Source organism: Hetaerina americana, unplaced genomic scaffold (genome assembly GCF_022747635.1).
Source record: "Hetaerina americana unplaced genomic scaffold, ioHetAmer1.1.p SCAF_8, whole genome shotgun sequence".
Lineage (NCBI taxonomy): Eukaryota > Metazoa > Arthropoda > Insecta > Odonata > Calopterygidae > Hetaerina > Hetaerina americana.
The window spans coordinates 52,196,293-52,220,661 of record NW_027287427.1 but is presented as its reverse complement, the minus strand read 5'-3'; the positions used below and the strand labels follow the sequence as shown (position 1 = coordinate 52,220,661).

Genomic DNA, 24,369 nt, shown 5'->3' with positions numbered 1-24,369 from the left:
GTTTCCTACCAATTCCATCATTCCCTTATTGCTCTTTTCAGTGACATGTTTCATAACTTGCTTCTCATTGTTCTTCCTCTGTAAATCTTTCCTTCAGTCACGGTCTTTCGTAAGCTGTCGTACCTCAGAATGTGTCCAATCAATTTCCCTCTTCTTCTCCTGAGTGTTCTCCATAAGTTTCTTTCTTTACCTGATCTCCGAATTACTTCTTCATTTGTTATTGGGTCTATCCCTTTTATTTTCATCATTCTTCTACAGCACTACATTTCTAACTTTCCTTTGTCTTTATCGTCCTAGTCCCACATCCGAAGGAAAGGAGGCTCCATTTATAAGTTTTGGTGAATCACTTCCTTCGCCTACATCTGTAAAATATTCTGCAACCCGACGGAAGGACGTGTGGCTGGGGGTGTTAGGTCGCCAGTCTACATCAACTCCAGTGATTCCACAAAATCTTAGCACACTGTGATCCTCCGGAAGGGCTTCGACCAAACATACTATTCAAGTAATATTCATTACACATATTAAAATTGTTATTCTGCTAGTAACTACTCCACTGGCTACTAAGAAGCCAAGGAAACCCAATATAAAGGGCGGGCTCACATGCAATGCAGTCACCAGGCAGCATTCCACGCATGCAGGACTGACACTTCACAAATGCATCAAAACCACAAATTAATTTACATGACACTCCACTACGCGGCCCAAGAGTGCGTGGCGGGGGACGCTAGAACGCCAGCCATTCCATGTTCTCAACAATTTTCGTTGTTGCTTAACCATTTCTGTCTCAGTGTTTTCCCTTGAGTTGTTTTCAGGAATACTCACAGCGCACCTATCCCTTAGGGAAAAGGGAGTAAAATCTATGGTCTTGTGAACTCTTCGACGGATTGGAATAGCTGGAAGCATCGGTGAAAGAAACCTGAGGTAAAATTTTCGCTAATAAAGTTCCTGTGGGTATTCTAAGGGCTATGTTGAATGTGTAGCTGAGGAGTGGTGGAGGAAATTGTGGAGATAAATTGAAAATAATAAGTGTCGTTCAATGAAATCTGCGTCATAAACATGACCCATTTCTGTCATGTATAGTCCAAGGGAAAATGTCGCAATCACTCATATGAGCATTAGGAATTTACTCACTCATGTATCATTTTGGAAGTTAAGTGCAATGACTGTGAATCTCCAATGAGTGTGAGGCTCAACCTGAGGGGAGTGTGAGCGTATCTGGCTTTGAGCAAAATTTTGAGTGAGAATTAAATGGGAATTATAAAATTGGGACCAGCTCCTTTCTCTATTGATGACCCTGATTCCATTAGCACAGTTTTTTTAAGCAGCCGTTGACACATGCATATCGCCACGAGAGTATATTTTTGCAGTTTTCATAATGGATCATTTCAATGGAAATAAATGATTACGGATTTTCCCTCTCCCACAGCACTTATAAAGAAATTACACACATTTCCCTCATAAGAATTCCCAGAGCATCGATTTGTGATCGTATCTTAAGGAAAGAATTGATTATGGAATCAGCCCATTACGGTGACTCTGATAAACCATGCCACGTATTCACGTAGTATGAATTTCCCGAATTATTTTAAGGTAGAAAGAGGCAATTCATAATCCTCCTCAGTTGAATTTCATTTTATGACAACACTCTTCAACTTGGCACCACGATCAGCCTTAGCGCACACAAGTAACAGCCAACACAAAAACTGTCTTCACTAACGATTTTTCATCTGGGAACCTTGGGTTCTCTTGGTAAAACTTGCGTTTTTTCAGCCAAAGCTCTTCGCTACAAACCTATTTCATCTGCGTTGAAATTACGAAAACTCATATTCACCCATTAGTGCTTGCAAATATCCCGTAAATGGTTCAAAGGCGTCGCCATCAATATCTTAAATATCATGCCTCCTTATAAAACACTGCTAGTAATGAAGCTCTTTTCATGCGAGTATTTGGCAATTTTTAATTCTATACCACGTATGCTAACTGAACGTGACCGTTTATATCACCTCCATCATATATATCCACCATATCGTATATGGATGGCTTCCTCCCCTCCTTCGTCTTCCGATAATCTTTAACTTTTCCCAACCGGTCTTTCCATTTGTGGAAATTTTGTCCAAAGTTAAAATAAAATTGCTTGAATCTAAACAAAAAAGGGTCTCATTCTTCTTCTTTTGAGATCGGATACTATTTCAAGCTATACCTACTAAAATCCCAACAGAAGCCACGGTATCCAATTCCGCAATATGTTTCAAATATAGTAGTTCAATGCTCAAAGATACAATTTCTTTTACCATAAACCGACCTTTGATGCTTTCCCCAGAAGTACTCCAGTTTTTCGGCCAGAATATCACAAAATCATTAAGTATCAATGTAAATGTAGGGACATGAAATTGTATGGAAATAATTAGCCATAAATTTCAAATATGTGTCGCGCCTGCAAAGCGTGAAGCACATTTACATAAGAAATATGTTTCAAATAGTCATAGCTTATCGATTATTCCTGATATTCATCTGGAATATTGATTTAAATATTATAATTATGTTTAATTATATTCGTAGAAACTTGCGAGCCAATTGTATTTTCCGGCGAAGTACAGGATTGTGACCTCGCGTCACCCATTATCAAGCCACCCGCAATACACGGAAGAACTCTGGATTAGCCGGATTTACTGCAGTATCGATGTACCTATTTCCTTAAGTGAGTCAATATTTAAGTAGTGAGACCAATATCATTATGATTATTTTTTCAAGCGACTGTTACTAACCCCGAAACTTAAGAGCTAAGAAATGAAGACCGATCCTTTCTATTAGCTCCATGATTGTTATTATAGTCGCTATTTTCTCTTTATCCTGCTCGAAACTTCGCAGCGCTAATCGCAAAACTGCAGCTAATGGGAATCTGTAGCGGTGATGCATTTCACGGTCATAAAAGTCAACACTTTGAATTAATATTCATTGGCTGCACGGTAATGACCATGGTTCTGGGCTGCTCCATAACACCACCAGTTGATTTAGGAAAGAACTTGCATTGAAAGGATAAACTAGAAATGAATTTCGTAACGCATAAATAGCCAGCTCCAGCGGTACTATTAGAGGTGTCCTCTTTGAATGAATCGTACATTGGTAATTATTCATCGGCATAAACAAATAAATTCAAATTCCCACCATTTTAAAAAAGAACACTTGTACTCAGAATGACATGATTCAAGATGAGCGAAAAGGGTTTTTATCATTGGAAGTAAAACAATCAAAGGATTAATAAAATGAGTTGTGTCACAAATAGGCATTGGTATTATAGGCAATCTACCGATTAAGGTAGGTTTTGGATGGACACAACTAACAAATAAATATCCTGTCTCTCCAAACAAAACACAACCCAACATCCTACTCGAAAACAAGGCCCTCTTCATCTCTGTGTACTTCCTTCCTATCTTTATTCCATCTCATTTCGCCCCTTCCTCATTTTATTACCATTCTCCCCTCTATCACAGCCTTTCACACCCCATTGCCAATTAATATGCTTTGCATCCATTTTTTCTGACTCCTTAGGATTTCTCCCTGCAATCCCCTCTCCTACCCCACCATACCCAGCACCTCATCCATTGTTTTCCTTTCTATCCACTTAACTTTCTCTGTACCTATATTTCAAAAACCTCCAATCTACACATATCTTTGTTTTAATTACCACATATCAACACCGTACAAAAATAGGCTCCATATCCAAGTTTTAATGAGCCTTTTCTTAACATCCTTACTCAATGTCCCTGTTATCAATGCCCTCGTCCTCGTGTAGGCATTATAGACATTAATTATTATAGAAAGTCTACATTTAAGGTATGCTTTGGTTGGATGCAGATTGAACACCACTACAGTTCTTCGCATCACCCAACAAGACAAAACTTGTCACTCCATGCTATAACAAACCCTTTTTTAACTCTCTTTAATATATTCTACCTCCTGTATTCCATCCAACATATCTATCCTTTTCCTCATTCTACCTCACCTAGTGGCATTTTGGCTGATAGATATGAACTTATTCTCGAATACAAACACTGATAATTTTCTAATGCATCATCATAATATGGAATGATTAATGCGAGAGACAATATAGTACAAATAGTAAAGGTGCACACTTACAAAGATGCTGACGAATGCAACATGCATTTCCCACACCACCCTCCCCAAGCATTGCTATTCGCCTCTCACACAGTAGCATATATCAAGAATAATAATATTTCTCATCCCATGTCAACGTTAACATGAAGAATAAGTCAAAAAAATACAAATGAATATGGATACATGTAAAATGCAAATATAAAATGGTCATCCACTACATTATAGTATCAAGATACTCATTTATATAGAAATACAATTTTCCCAGTAGGAATGTTTTCAAGTAATATTTCAAGGCAGTGATAGTATCTTATACAGACTTAGGAAGTTCATTAAAAAGCTTCATATTCATCTCTTTTGGTCCATTGGTTCAGAATAATTGGAAAGAGATGTAAGTGAATTCCCCTTCTTGTCGAGTAATTATAGGCTTTTATGGAGTGATTTAGTTTCCCTAATTAGTAGTACAATTGTACATATATACATGATAAGGGCAGAAGCTTGAGAGATCCAAATAAGGGCCAACAAGGTGAGTGAAATGGTCTTCCTGCAACAACTCTGACAACTATTCTCTGTGCCCAGAAAATTCTTCAGGCATATGTAGAGGTGCCACAGAATGCACCAATATGTATATTCAAAGCTAAACCTTCTTTAGTGTATTCATAGTTGTTACTTTCTATGTATATATTGTGTACTCATATGTATAAAATTTGAAATTTGCTTCAGTGTCTATTATGGTATATGAACAGCATCCTTCTGAAGATTTTTTTTATTTCTAAGCACATCACCCAGAGCATATTTCTACAATTCCTGACTTCATAATTTTTTAGATGATGATGTATTATTTTAGAACATTTCTCTAAAGATATTTTTTATTGTTGGCAAATTTTACATTGCAAACTTACCTTATTGTTAAACCATCTACCTGTATTTCAAAATTTCTGAATCTAGGACTGAACTAATTTTGCCCATATTATATAATGGAAATTTGTATTTTGAGATATAAGCCATGGTCATGAACAAATTATGTTCACAAGTTGAGGTACTACTATTTTGAAAATAACGTGTCCACAGATCTATGGTTTTTAAAGGAAAATTCCAAATCACAAGTCTGTAAAAATACTTTGAAACTTTGATAGATAACAAGGAAATAACTACATATGATTATTTCAAGATTCATTTAATAGAACACAACTAACAAAATGCACTAAAAGCAGTTTAAAAAAATGGCATACATGTATTAGATGAATCACAGCAACAGCAGGAATTGCAAAACTTATGCATTATATTGACATGAAAATGAAATTCAGTTTACTGCACCTAGCCCAATGCACATAAAAGTAATATTTGAAAAAATAACATCCATTTATAGCTTCCACTAATTAAACATCATTAAAATATTTCACACAATTAACATGCCATATAATAACAGCAAAAACCAACTGATTTAAACTCATACCGCTTACATCAGTCTTAATATGCAATATTTTAAACATTTGTACCAACCATTTAAATTGATGCCGAAACTCACAAAATCAAAACCTTAAGTATGGTGGATTTTAAGTAAATACTGGATAAAAATTTGCAAGACCTTATTTCATGTTAAAATGCCAAACCAAAAAAGTTTTTTTGCAATCATTATTTGTTCAATAAATGCAAAATAATTATCATAAATGTATAAAATATTTGTCTGAACCATTAATTAATTTGTTTATATCAATACACATATCATTTAACATTCATTAAAACAAATAGTGACATATATAATTATTATAAATGCAAATAAGCACCATGAGTGGAGATAATTCTTCCAGTCCATGTAGATCAACACATAAGAAACTAAAAGCTCAAAATATTTTCCTAAAGCTGTGGAATACCCAATACTCAATAATTAAAATGCATTTAATATTCATTGTTCTAATTAATAAAAGAAGATTCATATTATAGTTAATAAAATAATATTTGTAAAAATTGTAGATTAATGTGGTGTGTAGGACCACAATTATAAATGACTGCTGAAATGCTTCCCTATTCTGAATTCACATAGCAATTTTGAATGTGTAATAACTAATTTCTGAGTCTTAACATTCACTGTTACTGTGTTTTTATAGGGATAATACATAAATAGGCATGCTCTAGCATGGATGGATGGATGGAACTAAATCTAATATTGTGTGACTAAAATCTCAAATATCAACTGTCCAACAGTTCACAAAATGTACACAATGTTTTAGGAAAATATTGCACATGGGTTTTGAAAACCATGGAATTTCTTGTACTCTGTATTAGAATAGGAAGTACATACATATTCATCAGTTCAAGCTCTCCAAGAATACCCATAAATTTCTCAAAATCATAGTAATATCTATAAATCTTAAAAGCAAATACATTATACATAAAAAAGGACTAAATAACATTTACATAGATTTTTAAGGAGACTTGTACAGTTTCATAAAAAAAATTTTGAGGTCAAACCTAGTTAAAACCTAGTAACTGACCTTCATTTTCAAAATATATCATGGAAGCACTTTTTAAGTAAAACACCAAATGCTTACTGTAGGTAGAAAATGCACATAAATGCATTATACATTTTTGTCTGAAAAAATCAGTCAAATAAAATTGCATTAACTAGCAAGGTTTACCTCCTGTAATGGCATGTTCATACATCACTCTTATGGAATACCAAGTTGGAATTTCACTAACCATAAATTACAATAGAAATAAAAATAATTTTACCACAACCAAGGTGGTAAGACTAGAGTTTTCAAGTGCTTTACTCACGTAACATTTACACACCAATAATACAAACTTATATTTAATTAAAAGTTGATGCTGTACACAACAGTTAAATTGCTACCTCATCCCATATTTTTTCCCAGTGCACTAATTGAAAAAGTGCATTTTCCAGGTGTATTTCCTGTACAAAATCCCATTCCCTATGATATTTCAATGAATGCAAAAGAAAGAGAATATATAATTGTCTCTTGTTGTTTAAGGAACCTATCCTTGTTAAACAAAACCACTCATCCGCTGCGATTGCTTCCTAGCGCACTATCTATTTACTATTTACATAATACACAATGACAATATCATACACTGTTAAGTTCCTCAACTGTTTACTTCTATTATACTTCTTATGTATGTATGCATTAAGACCCATCGAAACACTTCCCTGCTTCAGAATTTAAGTATGCAGTGGCAAATGGCACAGCTATAATAAGTTGCCAGTCTTTTTTTCATTTTAGTGAAGCAATACCTATACAGTGTCTGCCAAATCTGCACTGAACACTACTCTAATACTGTGGCTATATGCAGATTGGTATGGCCAGCAATAGTATGCTTCTTGAGTAATCATTTCTAGGTAATTTTTCTTTCATATATTTCCTAAAAATATTTTTGTATTTAATATTTTATTTTTGCACTTCTCAAAATCATTCATTTCCACAGCAAAATGTTTCCTTTAAAACATACTATTTACAAATGTGGCATATTTATAAATGTGAAGTCTAATTTAAGTGGGCTACAAATGAGTAGTCTTCACATCTCCAGAGTAAAATGAAGCCCAATAAAAATCACTTTCTTTAATCTGGTTAACAATTTCTATGTTAAGTGTTACTTATATCATTACATTTTTTAGAGAAAAATAATTAATACTTCATTCATTCTAGATTTGTTTCAAATTGTTTTGAATTTGTTCCAGTTTCAATTTGTCAACCCAAAAAAGATTTTACTGAGAATCTTCTCATCATTGATTTTATCCAGGGACTCTCTGGGAGGCAAGGAATGCTGCCCACCCAGTTTACAAATAATTTTCACTATCTTGAACAAAATCACAGTAATTTCAGTTAAAAGTACAAGGGATACATAATTATACAAGATACATTATTATTGAGCAACACACAAGGTTTTAAGAATTGGAAAAAATAATAAATGCTCAAAAGTTTCTACAAATGGAATGAATTGATGGGGAGATCAGTGCACTGAATTTTTCTGAGAACCTTGGTTTGAACCCCATTGGTGGTGAATTTTTTAATCAGTATTCTGATGATTACTTGCGCGCCATGCAGAGAACCACAAGTTCATTACTTAGTTGGTCATTTCTAAGTGCCATTGACATTTTTCACTTGGACTGAGTTAACTTTGACCATAGGTCTCCATCACCACCCCCTAACTCTCTGAATTCTTACTCACTCACCAAGTTACCCTCATATCAATGCAAATGATATGGTTATACACTAGTCACCTCCCTATTATCACTCTTAATACAAATATTCAAACAATCATAAGCTTCCCCAGCATCACCATTGCTTCAATTGGAAGATTTTATTTATCTTTCCTAATCCAGATATTTCTGGTGGTCCCATAGATCTAATACCTGGACAATAACATTGCTTAGGTGAAGACAGGGTAGTCCAAAAACATCAGCCTAATTTGCAACCAGAGCTCTCTGGTCCACAAACAAATGCTCAACCCACTTGGCTATCACAACATATTCAAGCCACAAATTTAGCCTAACTCTTCTATTTAACAATTACAATTAAGGTAATATAAAAAACTGGTGCCAAATTTCAGTAAAATTCCTTTTAAAATGTAGCTGCAACATTAAATGCTTTGATCACCCTGAATTACAATTGCAAATATTGTGCACTCATTACCCGGTGAAAACCATCAAAAGAGATGAAGAGACTCTCCATCACTATGGGGAAGAATCATTCATTAGCACTCAGAATCTATAAAAATGCTGCCAAATACCATCACTATTTAACCAAACTTAGCAATGTCAATACCTCAATATCTTATCATTTGAAAACAATTTTAAAATATCATAACAATATCAAAATATCATAGATAAAAATTCAAAAATTACCTTAAACATTACAACAGTCAGCTACAAAAGCAATACATAGAGTCTTCAGCAAATATTTACATACATACATAATTCGATTTTATTTCACAGCTGCTGATATCACTACATACTTTAGACATTGAGATATGTAAGGTATAAAAAGGCTGTTAGTCTTTGCACTGTACTAAAAAGTTGGCAGTGAACTATTTGGAAAAATATATATGCATTTCTCACGTAACTGAACACACAAGAGCAAACTGTCAATTGGAAAACTATTTCTAATTGAGCACATTTGATTTTTGTATGCACCAAAATGAACCACATTGCCCGTTTGCTAGGACATACCTCAACAGTGAGATAAAGTCAGGAGCATTAACAGCTCATTAACTAACCAGGATAATGGCACATGTATAATGTTCTGTATTTACAATTTTTTCAAAGAAAATCTAGGGACAAGGATTCTACAGGAATAGACACTAATACATACGTTTTCCCTAACTAAATTCTTAATCAGTCAACAATGCCTAGAAGTAATGGCTATCTCTATTTTTAGCTGCAGACAAATTTATATGCATGTGCTGCCAGACATTGTACATTCAAGATTCTTCTAACAATTAAAAAAATCACTGACAATTTTGCAAAAGGATTGTATCTTTCTTATAATCAGTAAACAGGAGAAGTATGGCAAGAAGTTAATGGACACTGTGAATTCAATGATAATTTGGAGGTGGTCTGACTCATGAAAGGTATTTTGGTAGAAAAACTCACATTTTACCTGACATCATTCAACACAAAATTAGCCCTTAGAGGTGAAAATTGTCAACGAAAAAGCAATTTTATCCTTACATTATATTTCAAAATCAATCAGTTTTAATGCTCCAACTATGGCATTGAAATCAAAAGTACTGGCTGCATTTCAATGCACATAACTTCAAGCCTTCTCTGATGTGCGAACAGCACAAATGGGACAATTTTAGCACTGTATCTCTATGTTGTGGGAATCTCCCAATGTTATAGGCATCCAAAATAACACTTCAGTTAATCACCTTAACTAAGCCCTTTTAAAATGACCTGGAACTGATATTTGTGCCAATAGATATAATATAAATTGAATAATAATAAGGAGTTTGCTCATTAATACCATGCATAAAATGAAAGAATTAATTCAATTGGATGGGAGACGACCCATCTTAAATAATTCTTTTTCCAAGTGAACTGATTACATGACTCCTAACACTAAACTGATAAAATAAATGCCAATAGTGAGATAACAAAAATCACTGCTTTTTCAGTCTATACTGTCATATAATATCTAAAATACTCATCATTTCTTCCCTTGATGCACCTAGTAAAATTAAGTTCATAAAATTTAACCTAACCATTTCAATGATATCAATACTTTCCTCTCACTCTCTCTGTGGAAGCAACACTTTGGTACAAAAATATAGCTTTATAAACTGGATTATTGACATAACAAGGTGTATATCAATCAAAGACATTTTCTACATTCTCAACTTTTTGTGACAAAAATATTCATCCATTATGTAAAAGTTTAACATCTACAGTACCATTAGATGGCCTAAAAGCTTGAACACCTGTGTGAACATTCACTGGATTCGGAAGCCTCATCCGTGAGACAGCATCCCAAGTGCCTATGACTGTGCCCAGAATACCCAGGAATATGATGAATATATCAAAGAGTTTCTGCTTCTCTGATAGCCTCCTGGGTAAAAAAGAATAGCGTTCAATCAGTAGAAGAAATAAAATAATAAAAAGTATGCAGTTATGCATGCACCTGGAAGTAATGGGTATGAATCAATAATATCACTCTTGTTAGTTTACAATAAAAAAAGGGAAACAAAATGTGTGAACCAAATTTTTACCAATACACAAAATTACTGAGAAAAACGTGCAAGTAGTCCTGAAAAACCTGATTCCATTAGCTTACTGTTATGGACCAATGTGCCAATTAAGAATGAATCCAAAACAATAAGGTCACATTAAAATCCATAGCATACAAATTATGATATTTCTAAAAACATATCTATTTTAGTAATATCTACATGAGGTAGAGGGAGACTGACTTGAAACGTTCTCAAGAAGGAATCAATTTTGTTATTGTACACATTTTTGCTGCTGATTTTAGCTACCCATCACATCCTACACCAAATAAATGAATAGAACTAAGCAACAAAGAAGTAGTAACTTTTAAACCATAGGCTCCTATGACAATCTGATACTCTGCAACAAATATTAACATTAAAAACGGACAGAATGGATACAAATATCAGCCAAATCTTCAAAACATTTTTAGCCACTGAAGGGATGCAATATGCAATTTTGAGCAACTTAATAGAGAAGTCCACAATCTGAAGAATCAATTCCTGACAATTTCATCAAGTCTTCCATATTAACTCCCAATTTCCTCCCAGCTGCATTTCCATAAAGTGAATTAGACGGTAGCAGCTGAAGTGGTGAAACTTACTAGCTAGCTGGGGCTTCAATTAATTCTCAAATGTTTCTACATACCAAACTTATCCAAATCTGAAATCATGTCTTCAGTTGCCTTGGTTTAAGCCAAAGGTTAAAGCTGGGTTTGAGGTAAAGTTTAATTGAAGTGGCCTACTGAATATATAATATGAAAGAATCTACAGACAGATGCTTTGGATAAGAAATGCAGAAGGGTTACTAAGGAAATAACCACTCTCTGGAGAGTAATCCACTTATGTGCAGTGTTCAGGCCAGGCAAATGTTACAGGCTCCCTTTTTAAAAAAAAACTGCTTCATTTGCAGCCTTAAGGTAAATACATATCTGCCATGAACCAATGATTCGTCAATTCTTTATCTTTTGCCATCCTCTTCAATTCTGAAAACCATATATACCAATCATATCTCCCATTATCTTTTTTACACACTCCAATCCATGTAATCCTCCATGGTGTTTGCTTTCTATCATCCAACCATGTACACCACAGCATTTCACTAACCCATGCATCTCGCTATAATTGTAGCCACTGCCTTTGCAGGGTCAACCCTTCACCTACTTTCCTCAACACTTCTTGATCCACCAATCACTCAGTCCAGCTTATGCCTTGGACTTGCTTCTGAAGCTACACATCTCAAAAGCCTCCAGCCATTTATTTTCTGCTTGCACCCATGTCAGCCATACTTCTACTACATCAGCCATTAAAATATTCTTTAACTTCACTTAAAGGGGCCCATGTTATTCACATTAGTATGAAGATCACAACCAAGGACAAAATGAAGGAGAGAATTCAGAACTAGCTTGACGAGGCTTGTTGTCACATCATTGAAGTCACAAGGAAGAAAAATGATGAGTGCCTTGATGAACGACACAATCCTGAATCCTAATGAAAACTCATTTTCTTCATTGTTATTTGAGTTCCAGTATAATATGGTCTCTTTAAGTAGTAACTACTTGCAATTATAATCTGATACATAATCGAAATTAAAAAATCCCTAAATCTTGTAATATCAAACCCATAAAAAAGTGTTATTATTATCATCATTATAATGACTAAGTGTACAAGTTTAAAAGGAATATCTTTAAAATAAGCATTTTCATCTGCCCTAATTGGTCTGACATAAGTGGTGCCAGGTCAACTCAATAATAAAATGAATGCCAGTAACCAATAAGCTTCACTTCAAGCATGAGAGCATACATGCATTTGGTAAATTCAGCGATTTTCTCAGTTTACTTTCAGTTTGAATTTTTGATTTTAATGCTTCATTTATTTTTCTCACATTTAGCAATAGGGCATGGCCCTGCTTTTATACATGTATAACATAGCACATACATTGATCAAGACAAACCAAACTTCAAACCTCTGAAAATGAATCCTTATATCAATGCAACAATTTCAGAGTGTAAAAATCATTCGCCTTGATGGGAATTCGAACCCAGATCCTTCAATATCCGGTCGAGTGCTTTAGCCACTTAAGCTACAGAGGCGTCCTCTTAAACTCTGAAATTTTTGGGCTTTTAAAGGAACAAGATGTTGTGACAAAATACCGTACATACAATGTCACAGGCATTCATAGTCGTGCGCGACGCGCGCCACAGTCCACGAGGTTAAAGCCAACTTGAAACACTAATGGTGTTTATACTTTGACAAATTCCAAAGAAACTGCGGTAGAGTTACTGTTGCGGCATCTCCCACAGTTTCTTTGGAATCCTTATATATTTAGCACTAAGCTACAAATCTCTTCAATTAATGAACAAACTTAAAAATATGAAAAACTTCATTGATTAACCTAAGCTATTTTTAGTATGGTAAGGATTTTTTTGTGTTACACCAAAACTTAACTAAATTAATAACTATGAGGGTTATTATAAATATTTCTGCCACACAATCTCACCTTCAATGTTTGTCAAGATGTGCATGATTTCACAATCTTTTTCACTAGAGCCTTAAAATCATAACAAACCCCCCCCCCCCCCTCCATAAGTTTACTAAGCTACTGATTTCCTAAGCCCAAATTCACAGGTTCTTTCAAAGTCATAACACCACAAGGACATACTAATACCACCAACTTACCCAAACATGCAAAATAATGCTCGGGGATGCAGCCTACATAGACCCGCTTCCAAATATTCAATTTATTACTAAAATATCATCAAAAGCTATTACATTTTTGTCTCTCCCCTAATAATGAAATTATTTTTCTCAAAAGTGCAATAATAATTCTGGTTTGTTATATTATCTTAACCTACACATACTCACTTTTTAAAGATGATTAAATGCAAAATTCCAGGCAAAATAAATGCAAGTAGTGTACAACAGGTGGCACCAACTAGAGCCATCAGGTTGCCAAAATTAGGTACAGCAATCACGATCATTCCAGTCAAAGATACAACACAAAATCTAAGAGCATTCTGAAAAAAGAACAATGGAAGAAGTTATAATTATTCATCAGTTACTTCAATTTCTTTAAATAAAACGTCACTTGCATCATTTCCACAGTTGGAATGAATGCCAATTTTGCTTGTAAGAAGTAGATTATTATGATTTTGGTACACATTTCACAATGACATATACCAAAGAATGGGGAAGGGATGGAACATATGTATACATTTATAAATTACAGAAACTTGAATTGGCCACTTAATGCATTGTTCAATTAGCAGATATTAAAAAGTAACCAGCGATCAGCAAATTGCATTAATTTATTAGAGACAGCTAAAATGGAATTCTTCAAGAAGTGCACTGAAGTCATCATTGCATTTGGTCTAAAATTCTTTCTGACAATGAGATTAACTTTGACAATCAATACTTTCTTGGTAACCATGTATTCCTTTCAGTTGGCACCTACTTCATTCCAACAAACTAAATTAAGAACCCCCTACCATAATCATTAGTGCATATCTAAAGTCATGTGACTGATAGTAGTGGTAGATTTAGGGGGGTCGACCGACAGCTGAGGCCATTTGCACCATTAGGAATGGATGGGAAGGGAGGAAGGGTGGAGAGAAACCTGATGATGGCATTGGCCTACTCTTAATGAAAGGCGCCAAGAGGTCAACAGTTTAATGTACCATAACATACACACTCAAAGTGCTCTCCACAAAGGACCCTAAATGAGGATACCACTAAGAATGATCTGCCATCTCCAGGATTCAAACCTGGGCCCTCTGGGTGTCAGGTAACTGGTCTTCTAAAACTAATCTTAAACATAAAAGTATGCTGAGCAATATTATACATACTATATATTATTTACTACACTATAAACGGAAAGTACACATGCAATAAATATTGGAAGATAATTAAACTCATGTTTTGGATTCTAACTCAACTTTTCTCTATAATTAACTATTTACTAATTAACCCAACGAAAAACATAAGTACTGTCTTTTTTACCCTATCGATTGGTATCAGAGTAGATACTTTCATATTCATCTCTCATCCCTTTGAGTCTCAACAGTATCACTGCTACTACAGAGTAGATTCATAAAAAAGCGTATATGCATGATGGACTAAACCAAACACAAACAGGTCTCTCAAGTAAAGAGGACATATCCTCATTGAGAATAATGATAGGCATTTAAAATTCTTGGGAATATTATTTTGATTCGTTTTTCCATTTTTTCTGAATTTTGAAAGAAATTGGCTAATTTCAGACTTTCCTCAAATTTTCCACACAGAATAGTCATCCTTTCATGCCATCAAAAGGATAATTACTATGACGAATTTGTCAATTAATTCAAATGCTCACAACCCATTTGTGGGGATGTCCTCGATGTCATTTCAACCACTGAGATCCCCAGGGGCCGCACAGTGAGTTACAAAAAGGCTGCATATTTACAATTAAGAGATCTTACCCAATAAATACTAGGGGAAGTCTGAAATGTTCACAAAATTTTGAAATTGAAGCAAGTACAGTTTATTTGAAATAAGAAAATTATTGAATCAATTTTCACAATACATATCAAACTTGGCTAATTCAAATGCAAATACTAGAAAGGCATTGGTTTGTTTTGCCATCGACTTAGTCATACCTAAGTATGGTATTCCATCTCAGGTCTTAATTCACAAAAAGGGATTAATAAAATCAGAGTAAACCCTTCTCCTTCAAGAACCTGGGTGATATCTGGTGCTGAGCATTGATCTTAAATCCATCTTAAATCTTTAACCTTCATATTAAATCCACTGGCATCCAATGACTGAAATTTCTGTATCCTTGTCCTATGGAATTGTGAAATGCGATGGAATTATGTGATGGGGTCACATTAAAAACACTGTTAAAGAAGGTAACAGGAAATTACCTTAAATATTTATCCCAAGAAAATATGATGGACAAAATTATTAGAGTAAGTCCTAGCAACTATAGGACTTGGCCTACTGGGCTGTGTCATGCCCAGCAGCAGGAGAGGTAAGGTCTCAACAAATCCTTGTGAAGAGAATGCAACAGCAACACCACAGAGGACACAGGAGAGGACATAATCAGAATAGCGACTTAGAATGTAAGGAGGATGTTGAGGACAGGGAAATTAGAAAAGCAGATGCAGAAGATGGGAAGAAGAAATATAGATATTTTATGGTTGTGCAAGGTGAGATGGAAGGATAGCATGGATTACTGGAGCAATAGTCACAAAGTAACTTGTGATGGAGGGGAAGAGAATCAGCTATGGGTGGCAACAGTGTTAGAAAAAAATACCAGAAGAGGAATATGAAACTTTGGAATAGCGAGTGATGATATTCAAGTAGAAATAAAAGCTGAACCAATGAACTTGGCAATTATTCAGGTCTACATGCCAACAAGCAATCATAAGAGGGGAGAAGCAGACAGGGTATATGCCCAATTAGAGGAAATAACTGTGGGTGTTCCTGGAAGAAAACATTTAACGGTGATTGGGCCTTGGAACATAATGGTAAGCAAAGGAGGCGGTGGTTGTGAGGTAGGGGCTGACAGTTAGGGAACAAGGAATGACCGTGGGGAGCAAGCAATAGTGTTCTGCAAGAGACAGGGCTTGATTATCATCAACACTAGGTTTAAACACTGCAATAGGTGTATGTATGAGTATAATTGGATAATACCTAGGGATTCAGAAATATTTCAACTATATTATTGTTACCCATAGATTTGGGAAGTGTGGTTATTTAGCAGTTGGCTGAAGTGGATGCAGAATCAGATCATAATTTAATACCAATGAAGTGTAATGCCAGATTCAGGAGGATAAAAAAGGATCAGTTGAAAAAATGGAATGTAGAAGCAAAATCTGGGATGATAAGAAATGAGTATCAGCAGGCTGTAGAGAAAATAATACTATATAATAGGAAAGGGAGATGGATAAAACAGAAGAAAAATGGGAACATAGCAATGAAAGGGATCTTGGAAGCTGAAGCAAAACTAATAGAACAGTAAACAGAAAAATGACAAGAAAACCATGGAATACATATGAGATGATTAGAAAAATATGAGCGAGGAAATAAAAAAAAGATGAAAATATCAAGAGCTGAACAATATACTGAGGTAGGGAACTAATGGGGCAAAATAAGTATTGTGGAAGATGCAGTGCAAGGATATGAAAAATTTACAAAGGAAGGATGAAATTGATACTGTGCATAGGCAGGTTAAAAGCACTGTCGAAAACTAAGAGGAGAAATACTATGCAAACAATCATTCAGGAATATTATCAATTGAACCAGAAAAAACTTTCAGAGATAAGTCAGAAAAATTATAAATTAAATCGGAAAGGATTAAAGAGAGATGGAAAGAATATTTAAGGGATTCACATTATTCCACTTCAGTGTTCATTTTGTAAAAACATAAATCATATCATAAACATGGCTTTAAGTCTAGAGAGCCACTTTTTTCAGCCAAGGTGAGATATTTCATTGATATTCAGTCCGACTGATGACTTTAACAGCATACATATAGGGTGTGCTACAAAAATAAATAGAATGATATTTTTTCCACCAATTCAAATGGCTGGAACAGTAGAATTTGTGGTGGGAAATGCTGTGGTGGGTCTTGAGAAAGCAACGCAACCCATACCTGTTGTCTATGGGCCATTACAGTCTATGGATCACTGCTAAACTGGACCCATATTTCAGGGTCGTGTCACAAATTCATGATACCACGTTTCAAGGAGCAATGATATGCGATAAAATTTTGCATTAGGCTTGGAATTTTGGGTTCAAGAGATGAAGCAATGTCCCAAGGAATGTTTCCACTGGCACAAGATGTTCCGGGAGGGTAGAGAGGAAGTTTTACAATGAGGAATGCCCACGATGACCATCAACAACACAGTGCGATGAAAATGGGCAAAAGTGATAGAATGTTCAATTACGATAGATGCCAGAGTGTCCGAATTTAAGCAGAAGAGTGCAATATTCTGAAAACTGGAGTGAATTGCATTTTTGCAGAAGATTTAGCCATGAGAAAGGTGTGTGCCCAAGGTGCTCTCAAGAGATCAGAAGGCTGCTCATACGACAATCTTGTATGATCTCTGGGACCATTGTATAAGTGACCCACAGCCTCAACGTGGTACCACCAGACTTCTTTTTGTTCCCAAGAATAAAAAGGAGCTTGAAAGACAACCATTTTGTAGCACTGGATAATATCAAAGAGGTTGTGATGAGGTACCTGAACGAGTTTCCCATTGATGCCTTCCAGGGAATGTAGTACTGTGACTGGCAGGGGAATTGGCATTAGTCTGTCAATGCACAAGGATGCTATTTTGAAGAATTTCAATCATTCGTACTTCATCTGCAATTCATCTTTTTCCCTGGATTTATTCTACTGATTTTCTAGGTAGACCCTGTATGTGCACCTATGATTTCACAGCACATGTGAGTGATCAGTTGTCAAATCAATTACTTATCCGAAGTGGTCCCAGACTTCAAGCATTGCACCTTCTAGTTCCAGTAAATCATTCCATTAGAGAGTTTTTTTTATTTTAACAGCCTGAATGTGTAGTTTTTCAATGCTCCTTCAGGATGTTCCACACATTTTATGACACAAACATAATATTTCAGCATATACACCATATTAATTTTGTTTTGCCTTTTCTCTCTAATGCTACCACAGTCCAAACATTTTAGAATGCTACCTGAATGAATCCATATGTTTGAAGCAAACACCCATCATGATAATTTGATTCCAATGGATCTAATGAGTAAACTACTGACTGGAAGGCCCGGACTCAATACCCAATGACTTTGAACTACCCCAGTTTCCCACAAACTGTATGATTTTTTAGGGCCTGATTTCCTGGGCAACCATAGGTGACAGAATTTAAGGAAGTGATACTACATTTTTCCAAATTGCCAATTTTACCACTCTCATTGGGGATCCAGATGGTAGGTCGGCTAGCATACTGGCTTCCCACCCAGAGGGCCTGGGTTTGAATCCTGGAAACGGCAGTTTTTCTTTCAGGGGTATCCCAATCCCTAATTGAGGTACTATGTTAGTGAGCACTTTGAGTAAGTATTCCATCAGTTAGATGGGATGTTTAGCTGCAGACCTCTTTCCTAAGAGTAGGCTAATGCCAATACCATATTTCTATCCACCCTTCCTTCTTACCCATAATGGCACAAATGACCTCAGCAGTCGATCACCTCCCCTAAAGCCACTGCTGCTGCTACTGTTCCCTTAGGATCGTGTTAATGAGTTTTTGCCATATACTGATATTGTAATGGTTTGCATAATGCCATTAAACTTCACGAGTAATGTAAGAAATGCATCATCTACAAAATCCAACATGCAACAATGTAACTCCGACCTGCCACCTAATTCAATTGACATATTCAGCAGTAATGTCCATAAACTTTAACTTATTAAATTTTGTTGTGTTGATGCTATTTATGACATGCATTGATTTTAACTTTGGAAAAAATATGCAAAAATGAAGTACAGAATTTGTTTCATCTAGTTTTCCTGTATTTTATTTAAATGTTGCATATTAATAGCTTTTTGAAAATTTCATATTATAAAATTCACAAATGTTACTACCAAATTTGACATGTCTGTTTTTAAATGTAAATTTACCTGTGCTCTTATCGCGCAAACTAGTATCTTTTTTGTAACTTTATGTTTAAAATAGCACACACATATTATCCATAAAAAAATGGGATTTTCCATATGTAAATCATATCTAACTAAATTAAATATTTACTTAAGAAATACAAATTTTAGATGCAAACGTGCCAGATTGTAAATTTATTAAGTTTCCAAAATTTAAAACTGCACTAGACACTGAAATGTGAGTTTCATATTGTAACCACAACCAATTCATTAAGTGGAGAAAAAACTTACCCCTTTGGTGATATCGTTGGAAGTCAGCAGCCTTGCCTCCAAAAGTTGAATAGCAGGAAAAATCATTATTGGATATGTCAAGAATAGTGATACACATAGGCAAGATGTTACCAAACTGGCGAAATTAAATCCTTTGTCTTTGGGTAAGTTGAAAGTAATGATATCACTTGTTTCTGAAAGAAAAAGAATCAGGGAATTAAAATACAAAAATTGGTAACACAGCAAGCCATTCAACACAGCCGCAACTATTGATGGGTCAGCAATTGAGGTCTCAACATTATATTTTGTTCTGTGTTCAAGCTTCAATGGCAAAGAAAACTTTTCTGATATTGGAAAAAATAAAGTTTTTCTGCATAATTTATGAAAACAAACCAACAAAAAATACCACCTCATATATTGGTATTTTGAAATTGTTGCGAGAATGCTTAAAAATATTCCCACAAAAATTATATTTTTTAAATCCTGCATGATTTTATGATAATAACATCACAACATTTGATGAATTTTGAGAGCATAAAATCTTATGAAATTTTTTCAATAACCAAAGTTATTGATCCACAATATGCATTTTTATTTCATAACTTTATTAATTTACTATCATCATTTTAATATCTTGAGGACACTCAAAATGGATTTTAAATCCTTATATTTGTCCTTCTAGGACTTCTATTGCATTATAACCATAAATTCAATGGACTCAAGCTTATAGCTTATGCATTTAATGGCAAGACTCCTTAAAATACATAGTTCTAATTCCTGCAACAACCCTCAAGATTTCTAACCCTCTACGTAATAAAAGTTCAGAGATACAATAGAGAATCAAGTAAAAGGGCTATGGCAATGTGAATGAAATGATCAAGGTACACTTGACACGCTAAAGCACAGCCGCAGAAAAATCACCCACCTCATGAGAAAATTATTAAAGTAAAGCTAATCACAAACTGTACTATTCACAGGAAATAAAACTTTTGCTTTATGAAGGCTTCCACAGAGTAAAGTTGAAAAATATGTTACTGCTTGGGATTTCATTCTTGCACAATGTTCCAAACACCGTGATATTGCTGATATTTCACTTGACTTTACCAAAGAAATCTTCTCAAATCCTGGTGAAACTGAGGTGTTAAAAATATTATACATGGATGAAATCTCAAAAAGAAATATATTCAAGACTTTGGTTATATAGTTTTTTCATCAATTTTTAAAACAGGAGCTTGACATATACTTAAACAAATAAATACCAAATAATGTTACACAACATCAAAGTGAATCACCAAAGACATCACTAAAGACAAAATACCTACAACACAAAAATTGGAATCCACCATGTACACTGTGTTCCATATAGATCATCAAACAGAAATGTCTTAAGAATATACATATTCTTGTCCACAATTACATATGCCTGTATAAGAAGATTATTTACAAGCACCACATGACCAAGATATCCAACACAGCAGAGCACAATATTGCCAGCGATAATCCAGGATTAGTCTAACTAATACTATTATTATTATCGGTCTACTGGTTAAGGTAGGTTTTGAAAGTACATAGACTATGCAACAGTACAACAATATATTTTCAAGTCTCTCCAAGCAAAACGCAACCTGAAATCTAGCCCTATAATAGATAATTCTTTAATTTCGCATACTTCCTTCCTCCTTTCATATATTCTAACACCCCTTTTCTTAAAACGCAGAGAAAGAATCAAAGACTTTGCATTTCCACAGGAAAGAATTTATTACCTTCAACTAGTTTCGCTACACTGCAGCATCATCTGGACTGGTCTACAGTGTAGCTAAACTAGTTTACAGCAATCAATTCTTTCCTGTGGAAACGCGAAGTCTTTGATTTTCCCTTCATACTTTACAAATAGATTTCCAAAAAGTATTGCCTTCAACTATCTCTCAGAACACCCTTTTCTTGCCCACTCCTCCCTTGCTTGCTCAGCATTAATCCCTCTATTACAGTCTTTAACTTTCCATTCCCAATAAATTGCTCTGCATCTGTCCTTCCTGCCTCCTTTTGATTTCTCTCGACTACTTTCTCTCCTCCAACGCCATGACTGGCACTTCTTTGGTTTTCCTTTCCATCTATTTCATATTGATGCCAACACAACACATTTTTGGTCAGTCAATTAACAGAGAACAGATCCTTTTCGCAATGGTGCATTTAAATACCTGCCAGGAGTCAGGATGGAAATATAAGGCCCCTTATGGGGAAGCCCCATAGGGGGCCTCCTCCTGCTTTCTACCCTTCCCTCCAACAATCATTGCTTGCTTACCTACCCCACCTGCTCTCCTGGACCTTCCCACTTCCCCGCCCCAACCTGAATGTAGTATATATAGATGGATGTCTGTAAGAGCTGTTACCTGAAGATGACAATGAACGTCGGAACCCAGATTGCATTGAAAAAAATTTCCTGTGGAATCACAGTTACTATTTTTTCATTTCCAAGTACCATAACTTCAGGCCACTCACTTTTTTCCATATTTTTCATCAATGAGTGTACTCTCAATCTTTCTGTTTCAAGAATTGTGCACCTGGATGTGAATGAAATACTCAAGCATGATCCTCTATTCATGCATACAATGCTTTGTAATACACACTAATATAATAAGTGTATTATTCAACATTGATTTTGTTTAAATTTCAGATGATGCCAAGGTATCCAAACTAGTAGTCCCAAATAAAATTGATTGGAAAGATACATGGTCATTTTTACTTCAGTGATACTTTTTTGAGTTCTGGGATAAAGAAAGAGTCTTTTGGGCATGATCAGGTGATGGGGGTAGATGTGGCAAAATTTCAAAGCAACAACGCTTTGATTCTTCAACTCCCATCAAGATGAGAGAGCAGATGTATTTCTGGCAAGATGATTTATTTGCCTTTGGTGATTATACCGCACCATTTCTTTTTCAGAGCAATGCGCAATTAGTTCAGCAGTGTGCAGTAATAGGCATGAGTAATGGTCTCACTCTTCTCCAAATAGTCTGTTAAGATTACTCCACGACAGTCCCAAAACACTACTCCATGACCTACCCTGCAGACTGTACATTAGCATTCTTGGGGGAGGTGAGCCGCTGTGCTTCCACTCCTAGGCCATCTCTTTGGCCTCTGGATTGTATTGATAAATCCAAGATTCATCCATTGTTACCAGGTGACCAAAAAAATCCTATATTTTCTTGCTCCAAAAGGTTCAACATTTCCCTTCACAGGTCACTGTATTTTCTTCTAAAAGGAGTCAGCAGTCGTGGAACCCAGTGTGCTGACACCTTTGACATGTGCTGTTCTTCATGAATAATTTTCCACAAACTGCAGCAGCTAAGAACAGTCTCATTCGTCATCATTTGGATGGTTGCTTTTTGGTTGATTGGGGATAAAACCCTCCACTTTCTTCACTGAGGCAGCATCATCCATGAGTGATGGTCTTCCACTACTTGAACCATATGTGAGGGGCACGTGGCTAGTTTGAAAATTCCTTTTCCACCTCCCTCACAACTGCATCATGCCATGGGCTATCCTTTATAAACAGCCATTATTTCATTGAGGATATGCAAGGCACTTATGCCTTCTAAAGGAAAGAATTTGATCAAACTGCAAGCCTCTATCTTCTCCATACTATGAGTTACTTCAATCTACAGCTTTTTGAAACATTAAAATCAACATTATTTGCAGCAATTTACAAAATTATGTACACAACAATTCATTAACATGCAAAATAAATTCTATCCAGATATCTTGGTTAATTCTAAGTAATTAGTAATTAAAAACGATATCCCCACAGATGTCCAGGATAAGATGGCCAACACTGAGCAGCCTGCTGCATACAATGACCTGGTCCATCACAGTTAAAAGGGTAAGTAATACTCATTCAGAGGGAGACACGTCCAAACAACAAACCAAGTACAAATGGAAGGTGATTGCATGAGAGGACAATTTTCTAAATTTGATAACATATCCATGCATAATGGACTTCCTCAATAGCATTCTTATCTTAAGACTAGCCCACATCGGGCTTATATGTACCCCTCCACCTCATCCACTTCTGTACTTATTTACCCACCAGAATGATGTCATCAATTAGATTAACAAAATTTGACTACAATGTTAGTGACCATCATTTGCACAACTAAGAAAATTGATAAGCTATAGTATTCTCTCTAGAGTAAAGTCAATAAAACACCTAAAAAAGAGATTTGACTTGAAAATATTGTGGTAAGTGGAGCAATTTCATTCAAAAAAGCAAATTTTGTCAAAATTCAATACAAGAAAAGGTTTAAATATCATTCAATAAAGATTCCCATGGTTAAAATACTTATGAGAGATGTGATCATAGGAGTATGATGCATAACTTGGATATTCATGGGAAAACCCATAAATATACTGGTCCTAATTTTTGTAATTAATGCCTTAAGCATTGAGAAGTGCTTGATTTAGGGGTGCAATACAAAAATATTATGTGATGAACTTCTTTCATTCAGGAAATGAATTTTTAGATGCATAATTGGTATGTACTTTTATATCATCAGCTGAATTATCCTATACGTTAATGCAATATCCTATATGTTAATGCAATTCCTGGGATGAATAAAGAAAAATTATTAATTTGATAAAAAACAAACAATCATTTGGCC

The 24,369-nt window shown here is 35.1% G+C and overlaps 1 protein-coding gene across 1 annotated transcript in view; it reads right to left on the bottom strand.

Moving 5' to 3' along the window:
- LOC139697856 (uncharacterized) overlaps window positions 1-24,369 on the bottom strand; it is a 486,545-nt gene that overhangs the window by 460,062 nt on the left and 2,114 nt on the right. The window contains exons 8-10 of the mRNA XM_071596714.1: window positions 19,736-19,908; window positions 13,702-13,853; window positions 10,525-10,679 (exon numbers count right to left, since the gene is read on the bottom strand). Coding sequence (XP_071452815.1) covers window positions 10,525-10,679; window positions 13,702-13,853; window positions 19,736-19,908 — 480 coding nt within the window. The remainder of the gene's footprint in view (window positions 1-10,524; window positions 10,680-13,701; window positions 13,854-19,735; window positions 19,909-24,369) is intronic.